The 25,203-nt window shown below is 41.6% G+C and overlaps 1 protein-coding gene across 5 annotated transcripts in view; it reads left to right on the top strand.

The window, feature by feature from the left end:
• dpp6a (dipeptidyl-peptidase 6a) overlaps positions 1 to 25,203 on the top strand; it is a 1,586,533-nt gene that overhangs the window by 1,311,188 nt on the left and 250,142 nt on the right. For all 5 annotated transcript variants that reach the window (XM_063044436.1, XM_063044438.1, XM_063044435.1 and 2 more), the window contains exon 5: positions 4,954 to 5,028. In XM_063044436.1, the coding sequence (XP_062900506.1) occupies positions 4,954 to 5,028 (75 nt within the window). The remainder of the gene's footprint in view (positions 1 to 4,953; positions 5,029 to 25,203) is intronic.

Below are 25,203 nucleotides of genomic sequence, written 5' to 3'. Positions count from 1 at the left end.
TTCTGGTAATTTTTCCCTCTTCTATTTCCCACTCTGGCCTCTTACCTCTTCTCCTCACGTGTGTATTACCTCTCTCTGGTGTCCTTCCTTCTTCCTTTTCTCCCATGGTCCACTCTCCTCACCTGTCAGATTTCTTCTTCTCTCGCCCTACGTCTTTGCCAAATATCACCTCTCAGCCTCTTACTTCATTTCCCTGCCCTCACCCACCCACCTGGCTTCACCTATCACATTCTAGCTTGTCCTCCTTCCCCTCCCCCCCCCACCTGATTCTGTCTTCTTCCCCCTTTCTTTCCAGTCCTGATAAAGGGCCTTTGCCCAAAACATCAACTGTTTATTCATTTCCATTGATCCTACCTGACCTGCTGAATTCCTCCAGCATTTTGTGTGTGTTGCTCTGGATTTCCAGCATCTGCAGGACTTCTAATAATCATAGTCATACTTTATTGATCCCGGGGGAAATTGGTTTTCGTTACAGTTGCACCATCAATAATAAATAGTAATAGAACCATAAATAGTTAAATAGTAATATGTAAATTATGCCAGTAAATTATGAAATAAGTCCAAGATCAGCCTATTGGCTCAGGGTGTCTGACCCTCCAAGGGAGGAGTTGTAAAGTTTGATGGCCACAGGCAGGAAGCATCCCAGGCAGCATCCTAGTAAACCACTTCTGTACCCATTTCAAAGCCTCCAAATTCTTCCTCACTGCTGCCTTTGGGGAGAAGGTGCAAGAGCCTTAGGTCCCACAGGACCTGGTTCAGGAACATTTATTACCTTTCAACCCTTAGACTTCTGAACCAGCGTGGATAACTTCACCAACGTCAACATTGAACTGATTTCACAACCTATCACTCACTTCTAACAGTTCTACAACTCCTGTTATCAATATTATTTATTTATGTATTTATTATTTGCAATCTGTATTTATTATATTTATGATATCCTATATACATATAGGCTATTTTATATATTTTTATTTATTATGTTTTGTTTTATTATTATGCTGCATTCTATCCAGAGTAATAATTATTTTTGTTCTCCTTTACACTTGTGCACGTGGCCAAGTGGTTAAGGCATTGGACTAGCTACCTGAAGGTCGTGAGTTCGAGCCCCAGCCGAGGCAACGTGTTGTGTCCTTGAGCAAGGCACTTAATCACACATTGCTCTGCGACGACACTGGTGCCAAGCTGTGTGGGTCCTAATACCCTTCCCTTGGACAACATCGGTGTCGTGGAGAGGGGAGACTTGCAGCATGGGCAACTGCTGGTCTTCCATACAGCCTTGCCCAGGCCTGCACCCTGGAGAGTGAAGACTTTCCAGGCGCAGATCCATGGTCTCGCAAGACTAACGGATGCCTTTACTGGAAATTACCTTAAATTATCTTGAATCTTAAATGCCTTGTCCTCTGCACATTGGTTGTTTGTCAGTCTTCATGTATAGTTTTTCATAAATTCTATTGTTTTTATTTATTTCTTGTAAATGCCCATGAAAAAATGAACCTCCAGGTGAGGTAAACATACTTTAATAATAAATTTACTTTGAACTTTGAAATGGAGTGACCTGAACTGCAGACAAGTATGGACTAACCAAGGATGTTATTTCTGGCGCCAACCTAGCATACCCACAGCTTGCTAGCCCCGAGCTGTACATCGTTGGAATGTGGGAGGAAGCCCAAGTAGCCGGAGGAAACCCACACACTCATGGGAAGAACTGCAAACTCCTCACAGACAGCGGCAGAAACTCAACCCCGATTGCTGGCAGCGTAAAGCACTGTGCTGGCCATTACACTGCTGTGCCACACATATCTGTAACTAACCTTTTATCAAGACCGGGAGGGGAGGGGGGAGGTGGCCAGCATAAAGGGGAGAGGGAGAGTGGTGAGACAGGAGCCCAAGATGGATTGAGGAGGGAAGAAAGATCCTGCCAGGTAGGAGAGGAGAGGGAGTGGAGTTGGGAGACAGTGGCGGGTGAATGATAGATGGAGGCAAAGAAGGAAAGAAAAAGACTGAGTAGCAGATGGAGTGAAGTGTGGGGAGGGAAGGGTGAAAGTTAGAACAAGACGAGCAGGAGTACTGTATTTCCTTTCTGCTCGGATGAAGCACTTGTTTGAGTTTGAACTTACTATTTTTTATGGTTTGTGCATTGAGATATTAGAGAGACTTAAGTATCATCTCCAGATGCCTCACTAAACCCACTCTATCAATAATCCACAGTGAGGCACTTATGTTGAAATGGGCAGTAGATATTCTTGCTGAGGTAATAAACGCCTAAAGGTTTCAGTGGAAGATTTTACAAAAAGAAAAGATTGATCGCATTTGAGGCCATCAGTGTGGAATTGAAGGAGTGTTGCCATTTTAACAGCTGTCTTTGTTATTGCGAAGAATGCCTTTTGCATCAGTGTTGAATGTGAACCTGTCATTCAAGGCAATCATTTTAACTGGATGTGGTCTTTTTCAAAAAGTGCCAAGTTGTACAAAGTTTAGGTGTTCCATTCAATTCCATAAAATTGCCTCTTCGGAGATTTGTCATGGAATAAAATCTTCAAAGTTCAAAGCAAATTTGTTATCAAAGTATGTACAGTACTATGCAAATGTTTTAGGCACTGTATACTGTACTGATAGCCATACTCTGTGTGTGTATATATATATATATATATATATATATATGGCTAGCTCGGGTGCTTAAGACTTTTGCACAGTACAGTAGTAATTTTATGTACAGCGCTGTACTGCTGCTGCAAAAAGATCTAATTTCATGACATACGTGAGTGATGATAAACCTGATCCTGATATGGGACTCCATTGTGGACTGAGAGTTGGAAGAGGGCAGAGAGAGGGGAATCATGGTTGGGAAAAAGGGGAAGGGGAGGGGACGGGAAGTATAAGACAGACATTCTGTAATGATCAACAAACCAATCGTTTGAAATCAAATGACCTTGCCTGGTGTCTCAGGGCTGGGTGTGTCTGCACCTGTGCCACTCCCACATCTGTCCCACACACCTCCCGTGGCACTCCACCCTTGCCATTCCCAACATGCTTTGCTTTTGCCAGATTTACAAAATCACTCTCCACTCCATATCGACAAATACAGTACTGTGCAAATGTATGAGGCACCCTAGCGTGTGTGTGTGCTCTCTCTCTCTCCCTCCCTCCCTCTCTCTCCCCTCTCTCTCCCCCTCTCTCTCTCTCCCCTCCCCCCTCCCCTCTCTCTCCCTCTCTCCCTCCCTCCCTCCCTTGCACGGTACTGTATGTGTATGCCACCATATTCTGCCCTGAGATTCATTTTTCTGCAGGTTTCACAGTAGAACATAGAAATACAATAGAGTCAATGAAAAACTACACACAAAGACTGGCAAACAACTAATGTGCAAAAGTCAAACTGCAAATACAAAAGAAAAACAAATAATTAATAAACAAATACTGAAAACACGAGTCCTTGAAAGTGAGTCAATAGGTTGCGGAATAAGTTAGTGTTGAGATGAGTGAAGTTATCCACGCTGGTTCAGGAGCCTGGTGGTTGAAGGGTAATAATTGTTCTTGAACCCTGTAGTGTTGGAGCTAAAGCTCCTGTACCTCCTTCCCGATGGCAGCAGTGAGAAGAGAGACTTTTGCACAGGGTGGTGGGGTTCCTTGATTGATGGGTGCTACTTTCATGTGGCAGCATTCCTTGTAGGTGTGCCCAGTGGTAGGGAGATCTTTTCCTGTGTTGGACCACTTTTTCTATTCTTGGGCATTGGTGTTTCTGTACCAGGCCATGATACAACTTCTCAGGATACTCGCGTTGTGTTTACTTGAACTGCATGAATTGGACACCTGGCAGGTTCAACCTGTAGTCAAGTAGGTGATCATCTCTGATGTGCTGTTGCACTGAAGTGCAGGCAAGGTTTTCACAGCTAATGTTATCACAGTTATTGCATTGGGATGGATGTTAGCCCCTACAGATAAGCTCAGTTACACTGCCTGGTTGATTGAACAGCTTGTCAATCACCAGTGGCCAAGGCTTGCACGTGAATGTTCTTGTGTCCTTTTGTGTACAATTCTGATATAATTTATATTTATGGTTTTCTTCTGAATATTGTGCCTCTTATGCGATTTATCTTTCTTGCTGCTGCAAGTAATTTTTGTAATGCACTTGTGCATACATGTACTAACCTGTATGACACATTGGTGTGGTCTTTCACCGACTATTATGGTCTATAGTCTGTTATGGATTTATTGAGTACGCCCACAAGAAAATGAATCTCCGGGTTGTATATCGTGACATATATGTACATTGGTAATAAATTTACTTATCATAACTTTGAATAAACACAACTTGGTTTGACTTGATTCCAATGATTGCCACTGTGGTGAATTTTTGGAGTTTTGTCAACACCTGCAGAATCCTTCAGGAAAAGAAGAAAGACCACAAGTGCTCCTGCACTTGCTGGAAACCCAGAGCAACTCATACAAAATGCTGGAGTCACTCAGCAGGTCAGGCAGCATCTTTGCAGAAGATTAAAGAGTCGACATTTTGGACCCAGACACTTTCTATGACCTGTTGAAGGATTTCTGCCTGAAACTTCAACTGCTTATTCCTCTCTGAGAGAGAATTATGGTCGAGTTTGTTATCAGTGGCACTGGCATTTGTTGTTTTGTGGCAGCAGTACAGTGCAAGCAGTAACAATTATTATGTTACAAATAAATAAATAAATTGTGCGAAAGAGGAAAATAAACATATTTCCCCAGATTGAAACAGATACAATCCAATTAGATTCCTGGTTGAAAGCCAATGATCCACAAAGTCCTGTGCTCTGTGGTAGTTTATATGAAATCAGAGAGTCAGTGTGATTGGTCAAACCTCCATGATGACTTTGGCTGCCTCAGATAACATGCCAAGTGTTTAGAAGGTGTAAGACTCAGTGTGACTAATTGGTTCATGTACTGATGTAAAATATGTTTTTTATATTTTAACAGCAAGAATTTAAAGTCAGCAGATATGAAGTATCACCTGATATGAAGTTTGTTCTGCTTGCATACGACATTGAACAGGTATGTGTAGTCCTTGGTTTACTTAAAGACCACTTTACCAGAAGGGATGGTCAACTACTGACAAAAACACGGATTCACTGAGTGTACAATTAATGTGAATGGGAGCTTGATGGTCAGTGTACACTCAGTCGGTCAGAGGATCTGTGTCCCTGCTCTGTGATGCTATGACTAATCAGACCATGCCTAGCACATGCCATGGCTGGTGAATTATAGTCTTGAAGAAAGACTGCCTAGAGTAGGGTTATTCTCCTTGAAGCAATGGAGAGATAAGGGAAACTTAGAGTGCACAGTCATAGAGTCAGTAACAGTAACACACCTTCAGGCCTATCTCATCCATACCATAAAGATATTCTGCCTAGTCCTATCAGCCCACTGCTGGACCATAACCTTTCAATACCCCTCCCATCCATGAACTTATCCACATTTCTCTTAAACGTAGCAATTGAACCCACATTCATCACTTCCACTCACAGTTCATTCACTCTTGATAATTCTATTGGACTGGGTCAGACTGGATCTGGTCACTGCCTGGAGTCCACACATATGGGGCTTACCGACCTGGACTTAACTTCCCCACCTGAATTTACCATGCCTACTTGGACGTACCTTTCCCACTTGGATTTACTTTTCCCACTTATTTACCTTTCCCACTTGGATTTACCTTAACCGCCTGGATCTACCTTTCCTGCCTGGACTTACCTTTCCTGTTTGAATGTATCTTTCCCACCTGAACTTACTTTTCCTCACCTGAATTTACCTTTCCCACTTGGACTTACCTTTCTTGTTTAGACTTATTGTCTGCATCTGGACTTACCCTTTCCACCAGGGCTTACTTTCCCCAGCAGGCCTTACCTTTCCCATTTGGATCTACCTTCCCATTTGGACTTCTCCAGCTTAGATTTACTTTGCTCACGTGGACTTACCTCTCCCGTATGTGGAAGGATTGATAAACTGAACATTTTCACCCCAGAAGCAGAGACTTTAATGATCAGCCATGATCACAGTGAATGGCGGTGCTGGCTCAAAGGGCCGAATGGCCTACTCCTGCACCTATTGTCTATTGTCTGTTGTCTATTGCATCTTGGCCTTCAGTGGTGTATCCTCAAGCTCTCATCCCAGAAAGTCCTGATAGCCTTTGGCAGCTTCGATCAGTGCAACCACTCAACCCGCTCCACAAAATACAAACCAAACTTTACCAGTCTATTAAATTGGAGATGAACAGTTCTGCAGACAGCTGTAGAGTGGTGTTCTCTTAAATAATCTGTCGGTCAGCTCTCCCACCAGACACGATGTGCATGCTGCACTGCCACCTGGTGTAGAGAGAGTGGAACTCCTGCTCTGCAGAGAGACAGACAAGACCCAGTAAAGGTGGTGCAGCAGAGAATCCAGGTCTTGTAAATCGTCACATCTCACAAATTTAATGATACCTAGCTCGCTGAGATTGCAGGGAGCTTCGCATCCACAGACAGGAGCTTTCTTTTTAAATTCCAAGTGGTATTTGTAACAGGGATTTTCTTTTGAAACTTAAACACAAAATAATCTGATGCTGGGGTCAAAGCAACACTCACTACACGCTGGAGGAACTCAGCAGGTCGGGCAGCATCTGTGGAAACCCTTCGTCAGGACTGAAGAGGGAAGGGACAGAGGCCCTATAAAGAAGGTGGGGGAGGGTGGGAAGGAGAAGGCTGGTAGGTCCAGTTGGAAAACCAGTAATTTGAAAGACAAATGGGCGGGGGAGGGGAAGCAGGGAGGTGAGCGGCAGGAAAACAATGGGTAGTAGAAGGAGGCGGAACCATGAGGGATGTGATAGGCAGCTGGGGGAGGGGGCAGAGTGAAATAAGGATAGAGGAAGGGCGGGGGAGGGAATTACTGGAAGTTGGAGAATTCTATGTTCACACCAAGGGGCTGGAGACTACCTAGACAGTATATGAGGTTTGAAACTTGCAGTTTTTCAAAACGTTCAGTATCAAGTTTATTATTGCTGACATGGAGTACGCCGTGGTTTTTTTTGTTGCAGCAGTACAGTGCAAGACAAAATAAGTTACTACAAGTTACAATAAATAAATAGTGTAAAAGAGGAATAGTAAGGTAGAGTTCATGATTATTCAGAAATCTTATAGTGGAGGGGAAGAAGCTGTTCTTAAAACTTTGAATTTGGGCCTATAGCAACGTTCCCCCTATTTTTTTAATAGCTGCACTGACTAACCACTGCTCTGAGCAGGACATTTTTACACAGTCTGCACAGCACTTTATATTAACATTACATAAAAGAATATTCCAGCTGCATGGCAACAAAGGCTATGTGTGTGGGAGCATTTCAGTCACTGTGCGGCCGCGCACCTGCGCAGCTTAGAGGGAACAGTGGATTGTAGACACCTGTACCTCCTCTATGGTATTAGTAATGAGAAGATGGCATGTCCCAGATGCTGAGGGTCTTTTTTTATGAATGCCACCTTCCTAAGGGTCTTTGAAGATGTTGACAGTGGTGGAGATGGGCAAATTATTGAAATGCTACGTTGCTGAGGGCCAGGGCAAGGTTAGGGAGAAACCATGGATAAGTGAGCGGCTTGGAGCTCAATATCTGAAAGAGTGACTTGAGATGCAAATGCTCATCTTCATTGACACAGTAGTCAAAGATATGCAAAATGGAGGGTTTTACAATGAAAAGTAGGGAAGGGCTGGGTAGATGTTGGACATGATACACTGAATGAGCTCCTGTCACACAGTAAGGTTCCGCAGTCCAAAGCGTAAGCCATTTGATGCCTCGAGCTGAACTGGATTGAGAGCTATCTGTACAACTATATCTTTTACCTACTGTGGATTCATCTCCATCGATCACCTCACCTGGTAAGAATCTTTCAAAAGTTTAAACTGACTGAGAATGCATGGCACTGAGATGAGAGAATTAGTATTTGATTTATTATTTATTACTGAGATACAGTGAAAAACAGATAAAGTGCAGTGCAGTTTGACAAATAAAGTTCAATGGCCTCAACAAGGTAGACTGAGGGCTGTTCTTCGTCTTAGGAGAGGCCGGAATCAGAATCAGGTTTAATATCACTGACATATGTCATGACATTTGTTTTTGTGGCAGAAGTACAGGACAATACATTAAAACACACCATAAATTGCAATAAGAAATATCTATTAAAAAGGAAAAAATAATGAGGTAGTGAGAAGGAAAAAAGAGTGACGTAGTGCACATGGGTTTATTGTCCATTCAGAAATTTGATGGTGGTGGGGAAGAAGCTGTTCCTAAAATGCTAAGTGTATGTTGCCAGTCTCCTGTTACCTCCTCCTTGATGGTAGCAAAGAGAAGAGGGCATGTTCTTGGTGATGGGGTTCCATAATGATGGATGCAGCCTTTTTTAAGGCATCACCTTTTGAAGGTGTTGTGGATGGTGGGAAAGCCAGTGACCATGATTGAGCTGGCTGAGTTTACAATTTTCTGCAGGTTTTTCCAATCCTGTGCATTGATCCCTCCATACCAGCCAGTGATACAACCAGTTAGAATGGTCTTCTCTGTACATCTGTAGAAATTTGCTAAAGTCTTTGGTGAAATGCCAAATCTCCTCAAACTTCTAATGAAATGTAGCCGATATATTATGCCTTCTTTGTAACTGCATCAATATATTGGACCCAAGACAGATTTTCAGAGATTTTTCCACCCAGAAACTTAGAACTGTTAACCCCTTTCACGGCCAATCCTTTGATGAGAACTGGTGTGTATTCTCTCAACTTCTCTTTCGTGATATCCACAATCAATTCCTTGGTCTTAATGTTGGGTTATTTTTGTGACACAACCCAATCAGCTGATCTATCACACTCCTGTATGGCTCCACGTCACCATCTGAAATTCTGTCAACAATATTTGTGTCATCGGCAAATTTATAGATGGTGTTTGAGCTCTGCTTAGCCACACAGTCATAGGTGTAGAGAAAGTAGAGCAGTGGCCTAAATTCCAATCCTTGAGATGGGCTGGTGTAGATTGTCAGCTAGAAGGAGTTGTTATTACCAGTCTGCACTGAATGTGGTCTCCGGATGAGGAAGTCAGAGAACCATGTGCAGAGTTAGTTACAGAGGCCCAGGCTTTGGAGCTTGTTGATTAGTACTGAGGATATAATGATGTTGAACTCTGAGCTGTAATCAATAAACAGAAGCCTGATGCAAGTATGACAATTGTCCAGGTGGAGTAGAGAGCCAGTGAGATTGCATCTACTATAGTGATAGGCAAATTGCAGTTGGTTCAGGTCTTTGCTTATGCAACAGTTGACTAACTTCTCAAAACACTTCATCACAGTAGTTGTCTGTCGAAGAGTTTTAGAGCAGTGGGATAGAACCTGCCCTTAACCTGCTAGTGCATGTTTTCAAGCCTTTATATCTTCTGCCTGATGGGAGGGGGAAGAAGAAGGAATGAAGGGGAGTCTCTGATTATGCTGGCTGCTTTACTGGGGCAGCAAGAAGTGTAGACAGAGTCCATAGTGGCGAGGATAGTTGGTGTGATGGACTGTGTTGACAACTCTACAAATTTTGTGTTCTGAGAGAGAGCCATTTCCCCATTGAGCTGTAATCCATCTGAATAGGATATTTTCTGTGGTGCTTTTATATAAAAAAAAATCAGTGTGTGTCATCAGGAACATGCCGAACTCCCTAACAGGAAGTAGTTGCTGGTGAGCTTTCTTGGCCATAGTGGCCACATGGTTGGACCAGGTCAAGCTGTTGGTGATGTTCACACCTAGGAACTCAAACGTCTCGGATGAAGATCTGCATCACCTGTTGAGGAGTAAAGATGCTTTTGGATTGTAATGCTGAGTCTACCTGCTCCTGTAAAACCAGAACCTTGCCAATGCTAGGTGTAGCAAATCAGCAGAGGTCATGTTCTGAGATTGCACGCACTGGGAAGAGACAACTCAGTGCAATGGGGAGACAAAATGTTGACAGAGCAAAGCTAGAGTTGCTGAACCAGCTCAGACTGCAGAGCCTCCCTCCCCAGTGTCGCTCTTGGCAGAATCTATCAGTTAGCAGAGAGGACCGAAGACTCCCTGAGCAATAAAGGGCTTATGGATCTCCAGGAGTGAGCTAGAGAGTATAACACCTGAAGAGTGCTGGAAGAAGCGCTTCCAAATACTGGCTCCTTCACTTCCCATAATGGACTAACAGAGACATCATGATGACAGAAAACCTTCCAGCTCCACAGGCAGAAATTCCTGTGGGAAAGCAAAGCAGGAGAGCATGGAGCATCTGAAAGGGAGCGCTGTGAAGTAAACAGCTCAAGCCAGACGGAAACTCTCCACCAAAACCAGCCTCTTGCCCACTGGAAATATAGCAACAACTTGGAGACATATTGACAGGAAGTTCACTCAGTCAGCTCCCAAACAGCAGATGGCTTGGACGCCTGGTTGCACTTTTTTTTTTCCATATGCTGATTTGCATGCAGAGGCTAATTGGGATTTTTGATTATTTGGAGCTTGTTACTGTGGTGAAAGCATTTACCACCCAGCAGGGAGGGAAATTACTGGAAAGAAGGGTCTTCATTTGTCTACTGCCTTCTGTGACCTCAGGTCACCCCAAGGCCTTCATTGTGACTACCTACTGCAGGAAATATGGCTGTCACTTTGCATACAGAAAGGTCCCACGAAGAGAAATGAGACAGGTAGTTCTGATTTGAAATGTTTGAGACAAAAGAGATTATACAGATGCTGCAAACCTTGAGCAATGCCCAAGAGATGCTGGTGGAACTCAGCAGGTCAGGCAGCATCTATGAAGGGACATAAACACTTTGGCATGAGACCCTTCATAAGGACCTCCCACATGTAGGGCCTCAGCCCAAAAGTTCAACTCTTCATTTACTTCAGTAAAAGCTGCCTGATCTGCTGCATTCCTCCAGTATCTTTTGTGTGTATTGCTCAATCTGAAGTAATATCTCTCTTTCTATCTACCCCGCTCTTCGTCTTCTCCGTCTTCTCCCTCCTATCTCTCACTCTCTCCCTCTTTTCTCTGACACACTCTCTCTTTTCCCTCTCTTTCTCTTGCTTCCTACTCTCCCTAACTCACTATCTTTCTCTGTCCCTGTCTGTCTGTCTGTCTGTCTCTTGCTCTCTCCACCTATCTTTCCATCTGTGTGTCTATCTTTCAGCCTCTAGCATTCTCTTTCCTCCTTTGCCTGTCTGTCTGTCTCTTCTCCACAAGTTCCGAGCATTTCCAATGTTTTCACTTTTTACAATGAGAGAGATGACAGATGAAGTGATAACAAACAAAATTGAATTTCTCCAAGACACAGCTTTCTTGAAAATGGCTTCATATATTGAATGTGGTGAATTTTATATTGCATCCACATAACCTTCAGTATATCTGCAAGAAACAAGTTTGTAAAAGTGGATAGGCTAATTAAGTAGGTATGGGACACGCTTTCCCTCATAGGTCAGGGGACAGTTGGTACATAGTGTTGCAACTTTATAAAATGCTGGTTAAGCCTCAATTGAAACTTTGTGCACAGTTCTGATCACCGAACAATAGGAAACGTGATTACGTTGGTCGGAGTTCAGAGGAGATTCACTAGGATGTGGCTGGGATTGGAGGGTATTAGTTATAAGGAGAGATTGAATAAACTGGGCTTGTTTTCCCCGAAGCAAGCAAGCTTGTGGGATGATGTAATTAAACTATATAAAATGATGAGAGGCATAAATAGGGTAGATGGTCATTTTTCACGTGGCAGATAGGAACTGGCCTTCCAGTCTATGGACTCTGTCTACACTTCTCTCTGCATCAATAAAGCAGCCAGCCCAGTCATTCTCACTTCTTCCTTCTGCCGTTGCACAGAAGATACAAAAGCCTGAAATCTGTGCCACAAGACTCAAGGACAGATTCTGTCCCACTGTTTCAGTGCCTATAGAAAGTATTCACACCCCACCCCCACCCCTGGCTGGAAGTTTTACAACATTGAATCTCTGTGGATTTAATTTGGGTTTTTTTTGACACCGATCAACAGAAAAGACTCTTGCATGTCAAAGTAAAAACAAATTGGTTTAAATTTACTACAGTTATTAAACACAAAATAATTGATTGCATAATTACTCACCCCTTCAAGTCAGTATTTAGTAGGTGCACCTTTGGCAGCTATTACAGCCTTGAGTCTGTGTGGATAGGTCTCGATCAGCTTTGTACATCTGGACACTGCAATTTTTCCAATTCTTCTTTACAAACCTGCTCAAACTCCGTCAGATTGCATTGGAATTGTGAGTAAACAACCCTTTTCAAGCCCAGTCACAAATTCTCAGTTGGATTGAGGTCTGAACTCTGACTTGGCCACTCCAGGACATTAATTTTGTTGACTTTTAAGCCATTCCTGTGTAGCTTTGGCTTTATGCTTGGGGTCATTGTCTTGCTGGAAAACAAATCTTCTACCAAGTGACAGTTCTCTTGCAGACTGCATCAGTTTTTCCTCTAGGATTTCCCTGTATTTTGCTACATTCATTTTACCCTCTACCTTCACAAGCTTTTCAGGGTCTGATGCAGTGAAGACAACCCACAGCATGATGCAGCCACCACCATGCTTCACAGTAGGAATGGTGTGTTTTTGACGATGGTGTTTGGCTTATGCCAAACATAACATTTAGTCCGATGGGCAGAAAGCTCAATTATGGTTTCATCAGGCCATAGAACCTTCTTCCAGCTGATTTCAGAGTCTCCTACATGCCTTCTGGCAAACTCTAGCTGAGATTTCATTGTTTTTTTCCAACAGTAGCTTTCTCTTTGCCACTCTCCCATAAACCTGTGACTGGTGGAGCACCCAGGCAGCAGTTGTTGTATGTGTAGTCTCTCCTCCTCAGCCATAGATGCTTGTAACTCTTCCAGAGTTGTCATTGGTGACCTCCTTCACTAGTCCCTTTCTTGCACAGTCACAAAGTTTTTGAGGACGGCCTGCTCCAGGCAGATTTATAGCTGTGCCATATTCTTTAAATTTCTTGATGATCGACCTAACTGTACTCCAAGGGATATTCAGTGACTTGGAAATTTTCTTGTATCCATCTCCTGACTTGTGCTTTTCAATCACCTTTTTGTGGAATTGATTGGACTGTTCTTTTTTCTTCATGGTGTAGTTTTTGTCAGAATACTGACTTATCTGCAGTTGGACCTTCCAGATTCAGGTGTATTTTTACTACAATCAATTGAAACACCTTGACTGCACACAGGTCTCCAAAAACAGATCTCTATTTAACCAATTATGTGACTTCAAAAACCTATTGTTGATGATTTGATGTGCCATATTAAAGGGGTGAATACCTATGCAATCAATTATTTTATGTTTTATGTTTGTAATTAATTTAGTTCACTTTGTAGAGGTTGGTTTTCCCTTTGACGTGAAAGAGCCTTTTTTTGTTGATCGGTGTCAAAAAAGCCAAATTAAATCCACCGTGATTCAATGTTGCAAAACAATAAACCCTGAAAACGTTCAAGTTGGTGAATACTTTTTATAGGTTTTGTATATCATGAGATACAACTCTTGACTGGACTTCTTGCACAAGACCTTAAAACCATATGACCATAGAACAGGAGTAGAATTAAGCCACTTGGCCCATCAATCCTGCTCCTCCATTACATCATTGCTGATTTATTATCCTTCTCAATCCCATTCTCCTGGTAACACTTGACGTCATTAGTAATCAAGAACCTATCAACCTCTGCTGTAAAACATAACCAATAACTTGGCCTCCACAGCTGTCTGTAGCAATGAATTTTACACCATCACCATTCAGAGGACATCTATTAGTTGAGGTTGGCAATGGATGTTGCGTCGTAGCCACTTAGCATTGATATGCAAACCGGGGCAGTATGATATGGAGAGTGACCTTTTGCCCTTGGAGCAGGCGCCTCCTCTCCATGCAGCTGATGAATCCAAAGGAATGGCAGAGACAGATACAGTTTGACACCGGTGGCATCCAGGAGTTGCTTGTCAGTGCTTTACTCAACGTCAGGCAGCCTTAGGAACTCCATCTCCAGAATCTTCCTTGGGGTTTACTCCCAAAGCCTTCCCATGAGTGGCTGTAGCCGCAAGGCAGTGGAGGTTTGAGATCAGAGTTTTCCTTCCCCATATGAGCTCCCAACCACAGCTGATGAGCCCCCTCTGCCCAGAGGGACTGGTTTTAAGGCACCAGTAACCCACCTTTGTCCTTTCTTCTCTCAGTTGAAATGGTTATGCCGGGCTTAGAAGCTAGGTCACACGTGAAGGCCAGGAGCTGGATTTGGTTGTCAGAGGCTATTTAAGATGCACACCATTTAATAGTTAATGGGAGCTCAGCCCCACTACTCTCCCCCAACCCACCGCCCCTGCTATGACAACCTTAAAGAACCTAACTACAGTATATCAGATTATGAGTGGCATAAATAGGGTTGATAATCTTTTTTCAAGGGGCAGAAAGTAACCAGCCTCCCCCTCTATGGACTCTGTCAATCCCCACCCTCTGGCTAAAGAAATTCCTCCTCATTTCTGTTCTAAAGGAATGTCCCTCTACTCTGAGGCTGTGGCCTCTGATACTAGACTCCCCCTACTATTGAAAACCAAGCTTTTGAAATGTTTTACAAAACTCTATATTCCAAAGTTACAGGTGGAAACTTAACCCAAATTGACACCTTCCAGAATTCTTTAGAGTTACCCACTTTAAGCAAAGAACAAAATAGAAAGATGACTGCTGACATAACTGAAGCTGAACTAAAAACTGCAATTAGTAGGCTTAAATTAAGCAAGTCACCAGGATCAGATGGATATACAGCAGAGTGGTATAAAGAGTTTAGAAGTGAGTTAATTCCTATTTTACTCCCCACACTGAACTGGGCCCTGAGAAAGGCACAAATGCCACCCAGCTGGAAGGAGACGATAATCTCAGCTACACTGAAAGAAGGCAAAGATAAAATGGAATGTGGGTCATTTAGACCAATATCTGTTCTTAATGTGGATTATAGAATATTTACCTCCATCATGGCCAAACGATTAGAAGAGCTTCTACCCACACTGATACATAATGATCAGACAGGTTTCATACAACAACGCCAAACACAGGACAATATATGAAGGACACTTCACATTATGGATCATATAAAAAAAAATGAAATTGAAGCAATAAGCGTGGATGCTGAAAAGGCATTTGATTCAGTTAATTGATATATTCTCTATAGAGCTTTACATAGATTTGGTCTTCATGACACAATTATTAAAACTATACAGGCACTATATGACAATCCTACTGCCAGGATTAAAATCAATGGATATTTATCTAATAGTTTTACCCTAGAAAGGGGCACGAGACAGGGTTGTGCATGGTCACCGCTACTCTTCGCATTATATCTGGAACCATTAGCTCAATACATCAGACGAAATGAAGATATCAGGGGAATTACTATTAAAGGGACAGAGCATAAATTGGCCTGTTACGCAGATGACATTTTGATCTATCTAGGGCAACCAACAGACTCTTTACCTAAATTGATGCAATCCTTTGAACAATATGGCCAATCAGCAGGATACAAGATCAACATAGATAAAACCCAACTACTTTCATATAACTATAGCCCACCAATAGAAATTGAAAGTAGATATCCTTGGGCATGGCAAACAGAGTCCGTCAAATATTTGGGCATCATTATGCCAAAAGATTTAGCAAAATTATCAGAATGCAATTATCAGCCAATATGTAAAAAAATTAAGGAAGATGTAACAAGGTGGAACCTAATCCCTTTTCTTCGTCTCAGTTCAAGGATTGAATCTATTAAAATGAATATACTGCCCAGACTACTATATCTCTTTCAGACCCCACCAATAGAGATTAACCAAAATCAATTCAATGAATGGAACAAGATGCTGTCAAGATATATATGGCAAGGTAAAAGGCCTAGGGTTCGTCTCAAAACTTTGCAATTAGCCAAGGAAAAGGGGGGATGGGGCCTACCTTCTCTTAGAGATTATTATTTTGCAGCACAGTTGAGAGCTGTGATATGTTGATGCAACCCATCATATGACGCTCAATGGAAAAACACTGAGGAGAGGATACTTTCCATCCCCATACAGGCAATTTTGGCTGATAACAACCTACAAAGTTACATAAATAATATTGACAACCCGTGGGTGAAATGGACTCTTAAAATATGGAAAACTATTATAAAAGAATATAAACTAGAGAGAGACATTGCAATTCTTAAATGGTGTGCATATGACTTGGTTTTTATGCCGAATAAACTGGATGCTAGATTTAAGGACTTGACAGCTAAAGGAATAACAGATATTTACAATATAATGAAAGAAGGAACACTGTTCAGTTTTGAAATGCTCAAAGAGAAACACTTTTTAGAAAAACAAGACTGTTACTGGTATTTACAGATGCGACAGTACCAGACATCCCACCCTGCAAAAACTCATTTCAGGCAGATAGCACCATCAACTTGCGGGAGACTCCCGGAACTTCCGGGAGAGGTGGGATGTCTGCAATAGAGTAGTTCTTTAGCAGCTAGCCAGCTAGTTTATATGACGTTAGTTATGCTAATGAACGAATGACACCTGTTAAACTTACCTCAACATGTCTTTTACAGTCTTAACCCACCATGGGCAATAGAAAAGTCACTGTTGCAAACAGTGCAGTGAGCAACACTGTCATTATTTTGACCCCTATTAGGCAAGGGTACACTTTAGTGTAGTCTGGGGTGACGTACAATTTATATTTTCTTTTTTTGGAACACTCTGCCATGGCGCTCTCTCGCTCACGCTCTCTCTCTCTCTCATGGTCGCTCGCACGCTCCCTCGCGCTCTTGTTTGCTTGCTCTCACTCTCTCTCACACGCGCTCTCTCTCTCGAGGTCATTCTCACGCTTTCTCTTGCTTTCTCTCGCTCGCTCTCAAAAAAATTGATTTCCATGATATTGTATATAATCTGCAGGCATCGGGGAGCCACTATTAATATGTGAGAGACTCCCGGAACTTCCGGGAGAGGTGGGATGTCTGCAGTATGTTAATAGGAGGGTTAAAAATGTAACCAAGGCAAGTGCATGTCTGATAGAGCTGTTTAGAAAAGCATATTATTCAGATAACAGTAGTAGAATAATTTCAAGCATGTATAAGGATTTGTCAAATCTTAAAACACATTCAACTTCGTACATTAAAACAAAATGGGAGAAGGAAGGAGGGATAATAATATCTGAGGAAGACTGGACAATAATATGGAGGTATCAATGGAAGTGTACCAGTTCACAGAAATGGAGGGAGTTTGGTTGGAAAAACTTGATAAGATATTTTATTACACCCTCTCAGAAATCCCATAATGATAGTAACCCCCCTGCCTGCTGGAGAAATTGTGGAAATCAAAATGCAAACCATTATCATATTTTCTGGGAATGCCCTGTTATCAAAGACTATTGGTGTGGGATACATAATGCCCTATAAGACATCTTTAAATGTGAAATACCCTTAGAGAGTAAGACCATTATACTTTGGGTATATACCTCAAGAATGGTTGAAAAGAGATGAATATTGAATGAATGTACTGCTGGTGGCTGGTAAAAGAACTCTTACCAGGAAATGGTTATCACAGGAGAGTCCAACTCTAAGTGTATGGATGGAAATTACAATGGACATTTACAAAATGGAGAAGATAACAGCATCTGTTAATCATAAGTTGGAACAATTTTATTCATGCTGGAAAAAATGGTTTAACTACATAACACCTCATAGGCCTGATTTTATTCTCACAAGTCAATGAATATGTTGTAAAAAAAAAGATCACTCTCTACTATGTACATAGTTTTCTTCTTTTGATTGTTCTTTCTTTCTTCTCCCTTCTATAAGTGTATTCCTCAAATAAATATTATGTGGAGATTTGTGACAAATATGATTATATGATATATATGTACAGTATCTGAAATACATCTTATGGAAATGTTTGTTTGATGATGAAATTCAATAAAAAATAAATTACAAAAAAAAAGAAAACACCTTCTCCACATCCACTTCCAATATTCAATAGCTTTCAATGAGATTCCTTTCATTCTTCTAAACTCCGGCAAATAAAGCCAAGAGTCCTCAAGCACTCACTCTCGTGAACCTCCTCTAGACTCTCTCCAATGTCAGCTCATCTTTTCTTAGATAAGTGGCCCAAAACTGCTCACAATACTCCAAGTGAGGTCTGGCCAACGTTTTATAAAGCCTCAGTGTTACATCCTTGCTTTTATATTTTAGTCCTCTCAAAACAAATGCTAACATTGCGTTTGCCTTCCTCACCATCAAGTTAACCTATAGGAGATCCTATATGAAGACTCCTAAATCCCCTTGCACCTCTGATTTCTGAATTTTCTCCATGCTCTATCTGGTTACGATCTTGAATTTTATTATTTACCTGTGCTGCTCTTTTTTGGTACCTTACACTTTAATCTGCATTGTTATTGTTTGACCTTATCTAGCTCAGTGCACTGTGTAATGATTTGATCTGCATGAGCAATATGCAAGACATGCTTTTCACTGTACCTTAGTGAATGTGATGACAATAAACGATATCAGTAAAAGAAGAGTTTAGACCAGAGGCCAGTCTTTCACTGACAAGGTGCCTCAAAAGTAAAAGCATTATTTTAAGGTGAGAGGTTGAGATTTAAAGGCGATCTGAGGGAAGATTTTTCTTTTACACAGGAAATGGTTGATATGGAGTCAAATGTTCATTTATTATCAAAGTATGCATCTCTGTACTTCTTCTCCGGATAGCCATGTAACCAGGAAAGAAAAGAAAGGCAGCGCGATCATCAACCCCCAAATCCACCCCCTCACCACACAAAAAAAAGAACAAAAATGGAACAGACACGTCAAGCCCCAAATCCCTCCTGCCACACAAAACAAAACGAACAAAACAGAACAGGCATATCAACCCCAAGTCCCTCCTCCCGCACAAAAACAAATGAGAAAGATCAAGCGAAAAACACCGAATATAAAAAAATATAATACTGGAAAAAGAAGCCTATAATCCAAGTCCACATCCAAAACGCAGAAAACCTGGAAGCACTCTCCAGGCACAATGGCAGACTCTCCCCCCTCTGTAGCAGAGTGATCTAGAGACATAGAACAGTGATCATAGAGTCATAGAACACCACAGCACAGAAACAAGCCCTTTAACGCATCTAATCTGTGCCAAATTATTAATCTGCCTCGTCCCAGCACTTGCACCCAGACCATAGCCCTCCATAACCCTTGCATCCATGTACCAATCCAAATTTCTCGTAAATGTTGAAATCAAACCTGTTGTGTATTTATTATTTCAATAATAGTGGTTAAAGTGATGCTATTAAAGCTTGGAAGGTCAGAGTTCATAGTTCAATGTCAACATCCTCTATAAGAAGTCTTTGTACATCCTTCCCATGGAATTCATGGGTTTTCTCCAAGTCCTCCAGTTTCCTCCCTCAGTCCAAAGACGTACTGGGTAGGTTAATTGATTATTATAAATTGTTCCGCGTTTAGTTTAGAGTTAAATCAGAGTTTTCAGGCGTTGCTGGGTGGTGCAGCTCAAGGGCTGGAAGGGCCTGTTCTGTGCTGTATTTCTAAATAAATAAATACACAAACAAATGTGGCCTGACTGAAGTTTTATACAGCTTCAGTTTAGCTTAGTTTATGTGACCCTCCGGTTCAGCCAACGGCGTTAGTCTAGGGAAGGCAGTCTCTGGCCCTGCCAAACGTGTGAAATCTGAGGTGTAAAACCTCTTGTTTGTGTGGATGCTGTGTGATCTGTTCCCCGGTTACAAATCAGTACCTCGAAATATCAGACAGTACACCATATGCAATGAAACAATTTAGATCTTTAATTCTTAATTTCACTAAAGGGTTAGTAAAGAAAAACAAAAAGGAAAGGGCCCATTTTAATGAAACAGTGGAATGTGCGTATGCTGGAGGTCACGGTTTCCCTTCCGTTGATCCTCCATTGATTTCCCCGGACTTTGTCGACTCCCAGCCCCACTCCAAGTCCACTCCATCTTGTCTACGACCTCTCCATTCTGGCATCTTTTCTCTTCACCTCTCGCTGAACAAAAGACGCAGATCACCTCATTCCCAAGCACACAACAAGAAAAAAACACTCCCTTCATAGGACGGCGCACATTCCAAAGCTCCCATTATCTCTCACCATAACCCAAAGGCTGCTGCTATAGAAAAACCATTACATTAGCAGTGAAACCTTTCCCAGGGCATTACATTTATTTATTTCTTTGCATCCATCCTTACCATGCAACACACTAGGGATCCTGAAATCCATATTTTGTTTAAATCGGAGCAGAATGACTGAGAGAAAAAGGCAAGTTTTTGGATAACATGATCTATCCCATCCCTGCCTCTAAGGCTTTTTCATTTGAGAGCAAAATTAATGTAATATGGATAGATGCTGATTCTCCCACAGTGTGAAGTGAGGGATAACTACCAGCCTGAACATCAGAAGATTTCCTCTGATCTTTAAGCTGTGTTCTAAGATCTTCTCGCTCCCTTGGCGGAGACATGAACCATTAATTTAACATCTGATGTGAAAAATCATCATACTCAACAGTTACATCATTCTCTCAGTAATCTGCCTGCATAATGTGCTTGTGTCTCTGGAGTGGAGCCTTGAACCTTTCTGACTTGAGCAAAACTATTGCCGATGAGTTAAGACTAATGTTAGAGTCTGGACACTGCCTTAATTTATTACTGTGCTTTAGCTGAGCTAATTTCTCAATAGATTATCTTGTATTTGGACAGATTTAGAAACTCCTTGTAGACATTACAAATGATGACGTCTTGCAGGTCAACGTACACGTATCATCGTAAGTGGCACTGTGAAATAAGTGGATTACTCGAGAGAAAGCTGTCAAAGGACATCAACAAAAGACAGAGCAGTTACCAAATGATAAAATAATCCTAAGTGAGCAGCATGTTGCCATGTCAGTAATCCCCCTCAGTACAAGTGGAACTGCAGGGTTAGACATTCAGTGTACGTATCTGGCTGAGGAGCCAATGCTTGTGTTCCACCAACTTCCCTTCCTGAAGTCCACAATCAATTCCTTGTTCCTGCTGACGTTGACTGCAATGTTGTTGCTGCAATTCTTGAGTGGAACAGCCAATCTATCTCGCTCCTGTACGCCTCTTTGTCACCATCTGAGGTTCTGCCAACAGGAGGTGTGTTACTGGCAAATTTACAGATGGTGTTTGAGTTGTATCTAGCTATATAGTCATGTGATTAGAGAGAGTAGAGCAGAGAGCTAAGCACGCATTAGTAAGCCTGTAGGATTCACGGATGAGGTGAGTTTGGAGACGGCCTGAGAGGGGCGAACAGAGCAAAGTCTGAATTCTGGTCCTGTCCCCTGACTGGCAGATGCTCTATTTTCCATGTTGTTCTATGTTAATAAAGACAACCATCAATTTCAACTGGTCAGTATAAGCAAGAGAAAAGAAACAGAGAATATATTTCGGGTGGAGATTATGTGGCATATAATTTCCAAAAATTGCTGTTAAGTTAGAGATCACCAAAACCTCTAAAAGGTAACCACCCCAATTGACAGAACAAAAAAACCTAAGTTTTCTAGAGAACCAGCGTAGATGACATGAAGGAGATCTTCCTCATGCAACAAATAGCTGTGATATGGAATCCATTGTTAGACCAAACGGGTGCTGAAGAATAGCCATCATGGAACGGATATTGTAGTGTTGGAGCTGGAGATAAAATTGTCCTTGGACATCAAGAATGAGATGTAAATCTTGGAGCTACAACCATTTTATTTGGTGTTCATAACAAAGAAATAGCAGAAATCACCTCACTTTTCTGTAACTCAGAACCAAAAGTGAGAATAGAGAAAAGAACTGGCAAGAAGTCATGGTTATCTTATTTTGAAAACTAGCTCGAACTAGACGGATAAGCAATTCCTAAGGAACTCCTTGAGAAGAGCACCCTATTAAAAAAATGGATTTATGGCATGAAACATGCTGCAGACAAAGAAACTACAGAAAAGGCAGAACCAGCTACACTACAAATGACAAAAAAATCCTCTGAACATTTACAGACAAACAGGTGATTATACAAGTATATAAGCAAACATAAAGAAAGTTAAACTACAAGACAAGTGCTATTACAGGTAGATGGGGTCGTAAAGAATACTTTCAACACATTGGCCTGCATAAATTAAAGTACTGAGCAGAGAAGGTGGGATGTTACCTTGAAATTGTAGAAGATACTGATGGAGTATTGTGTGCAGTTTTGGTCACCTACCTACAGGAAAGATATAAATAAGGTGGAAAGAGTACAGAGAAAATTCACAAGGATGTTGCTGAGTCTGGAAGACTTGAGCTATAAGGAAAGATTGAATGGGTTAGGACTTAATTCCTAAGAATGTAGAAGATTGAGGTGAGATATGATAGAGGTGTACAGAATTATGAGGGGTATAGAAAGGGTAAATGCAAGCAGACTTTTTCCACTGAGGTTGGTGGGACTACAACCAGAGGTCATGGGTTAAGGATGAAAGGTGAAAAGTTTAAGCAGAACATGATCTTCTTCACTCAGAGGGTCATGAGAGTGTGGAACAAGTTGCCAACACAAGTCGTGTATGTGAACTCGATTTCAACGTGTAAGTGAAGTTTGGATGAATATGTGAATGGTTAAAGTATAAAAGGGCTATGATTCCGGTGCAGGTCAATGGGAGTAGGCAGTTTAAATGGTTTTAGCATGAACTAGGGGGGTCAAAGGGACAGTTTTGATGCTGTACTTTTCTATAACTCTATGATAAAAAAATGACAATTTTGTCTCAAATCCAGCAGATGGAAATATGACTGGTTTGCTACAGCAGAGATCAGGCATGTATCGGATGGGGTGAATAGCCTCCTTTGGCATTGTAATGACCCTTTGGTTCCAAATGGGAAATAATCGCTGCGGCTGAGACATTTATGGAAAGAGTAGGAGGATGAAGTACGGATTGCCTCAGCATGAAGCTAAGGCAAATGCTTAGCTGCACAGTCTTCCTCTGCATTACCAACATGACAGTTTTAGAACTAAATCAGACTGACCTAATTGAGAGTAATGCTGGTGGGGAAGCTGCACCATCATTGAACTTGGCAAAGTTAGATAAGAAAATTATTTTGCCTTTAAATAATATTCAACTTGAAGTGAACTAATTCCATTAATAAAACAGACAATACTTAGTGGATTAAGAAATGTGTCCAATTAAAGTACTTAACGAAGGAATTCTATCGTAATATTTGATCTGAAGCTAGAGTGCCGAGGAGAGTTGGTTTAATATGATTGGTGTTATTAATATTATAGAAACTCATTCTCTTGTCTGAAGTATTCTGCTTATTCAAGATCTTCACTCTCTGTAGCACAGAATGTCAACCCTTGGTCCATGCACGGAATACTTGAGATATAGTCATGCTTTAGGCTCGTATTCCTACATTTTTACTTTAACCTGATGAATTTGCCACTTCTAATCATCTGTCCAGATCACTTCAGAATCATCAGTCTTTCAGTCAAGTTTTCCCAGGTCACAGCAGATCAGTGAGTGAAATGTTTCTACTCGACTTTAGCCCATGCTATTAAATCCAGAGGTTACTTTCTTTCTCTATATTACCAAAGCATATTTGAAATCCAAAGATCTCAGGAAGCCTCCCATTGGCTCCAAAATTTAAGACATCTACTAATTATTCCTCTCCAACTTTAGGATCCATGTATCTATTTTTGTCTGTCTATATTGTATTTTGTGTTGCTCGTTTATTATGGGTAATTTTGTCACGTGGTTGGGGTATCGCAGAAGCGAAGAGTATAGTTACGTATTCACGCTTTGTCGAGGGTCAGTTTAGTCTAGGTAGAGCCAAGGGGTAATCCACAGGGTGATATTTTTCTGTTGACCACCTAATTACGCTTAAGAATGCATAAATGCCTACAATCCCCAATGCTTAGTACCACTAACTTCATTATTTTGTTATGTCACTAGTTTTAGTTTCATTCGTTTTTTATCATCATAAGATTGTTCATCTTTGCTGGTTTCTTACTAAAGCATCGAACGTGCTTTATCCGACTTAGAACTTTGTTATTGTGGTTAGCGCACCATATAGTGTCAAACTCCCCATGCTTAGTTCCTGAGCGGTTTTGGTTTGTTTTTAAGTAACCACTTCAACAATGAACAAAGTCCAACCTTTCACAACTTTTCTTGTGTTAAGAGGGGCATAAAAAAGATGAATGCACATAGTCTTTATTTCAGGGTTAGGTAATCAAGAACTAGAAAGTATTGGTTTAAGGTGAGATGGGAAAGATTTAATAGGAACCTGAGGGGCAACTGTTTCATCCAGAGGCTGGCCAGTATATGGAATGAGCTGCTGGAGGCAGGTACATTAACAACATTTTAAAGGTACTTGGACAGGAATATTGACAGGAAAGGTTTAGAGGTATAAGGGCCAATCACGGGTAAATGGGACAAACTTAGTTGTGAAGGAGGGACAGCTAGGGGTTTGAGGAGATTTGGTATATCAGCAAAGACTCCAACAAGTTTCTGCAGATGTATGGTGGTGAGAATTCTGACTGGTTACATCATCACTGGGTATAGTGGCTCCAATGTGCAGGATTGAAAAGGGCCTCAGAGGGGTTGTAGACTCAGCCAACTCTCTCCCTCCCTACCATCCAGAGCATGGTCCACTAGGACTGAAGGACTTGCTTCTATGCTACAGGCCGTGGGAGGGTGGAGCGTGGCAAAGAATGAGTGCCAGGGTTAGGGTGGGGAATGAACTTAATGGGTAATTTGCATCAGCCTTCACTGTGGAAGGCACTAGCAGTGTGACAAAGGTCCATGAGTGTTAGAAGCAGGAGTGAGGAAAATGGAAGGAGCGGGGTATTATGTAGGCAGAAGTGATTCGTTTAGTGAGCCATTTGATTACTAATTCAATTGTTTCAGCACAACATTCTGGGCTGAAGGGTCGCTTCCTGTGCTGTATGGCTCCCTCGCCCTGGATCCCAGGCAATGTAATCAGCCTCCCCGGGGATCCATGTCAAAGGCCTTGCTAAAGTCCATAGGGAGACTAGAGATCCTGAGACAAGTTACAATTTCCTCCTCACCTGATCAATACTCACACATAGTTAATAATTGTAATATTTCAATCACTTGCTTTCACATAATTGAAATTGTACCTGACACACTGAGAACGATTGAATTA

This window comes from Mobula hypostoma, chromosome 3 (genome assembly GCF_963921235.1).
Source record: "Mobula hypostoma chromosome 3, sMobHyp1.1, whole genome shotgun sequence".
NCBI lineage: Eukaryota > Metazoa > Chordata > Chondrichthyes > Myliobatiformes > Myliobatidae > Mobula > Mobula hypostoma.
Note: the sequence above shows the minus strand (reverse complement) of the source record. Positions and strands in the feature narration are given on the sequence as shown.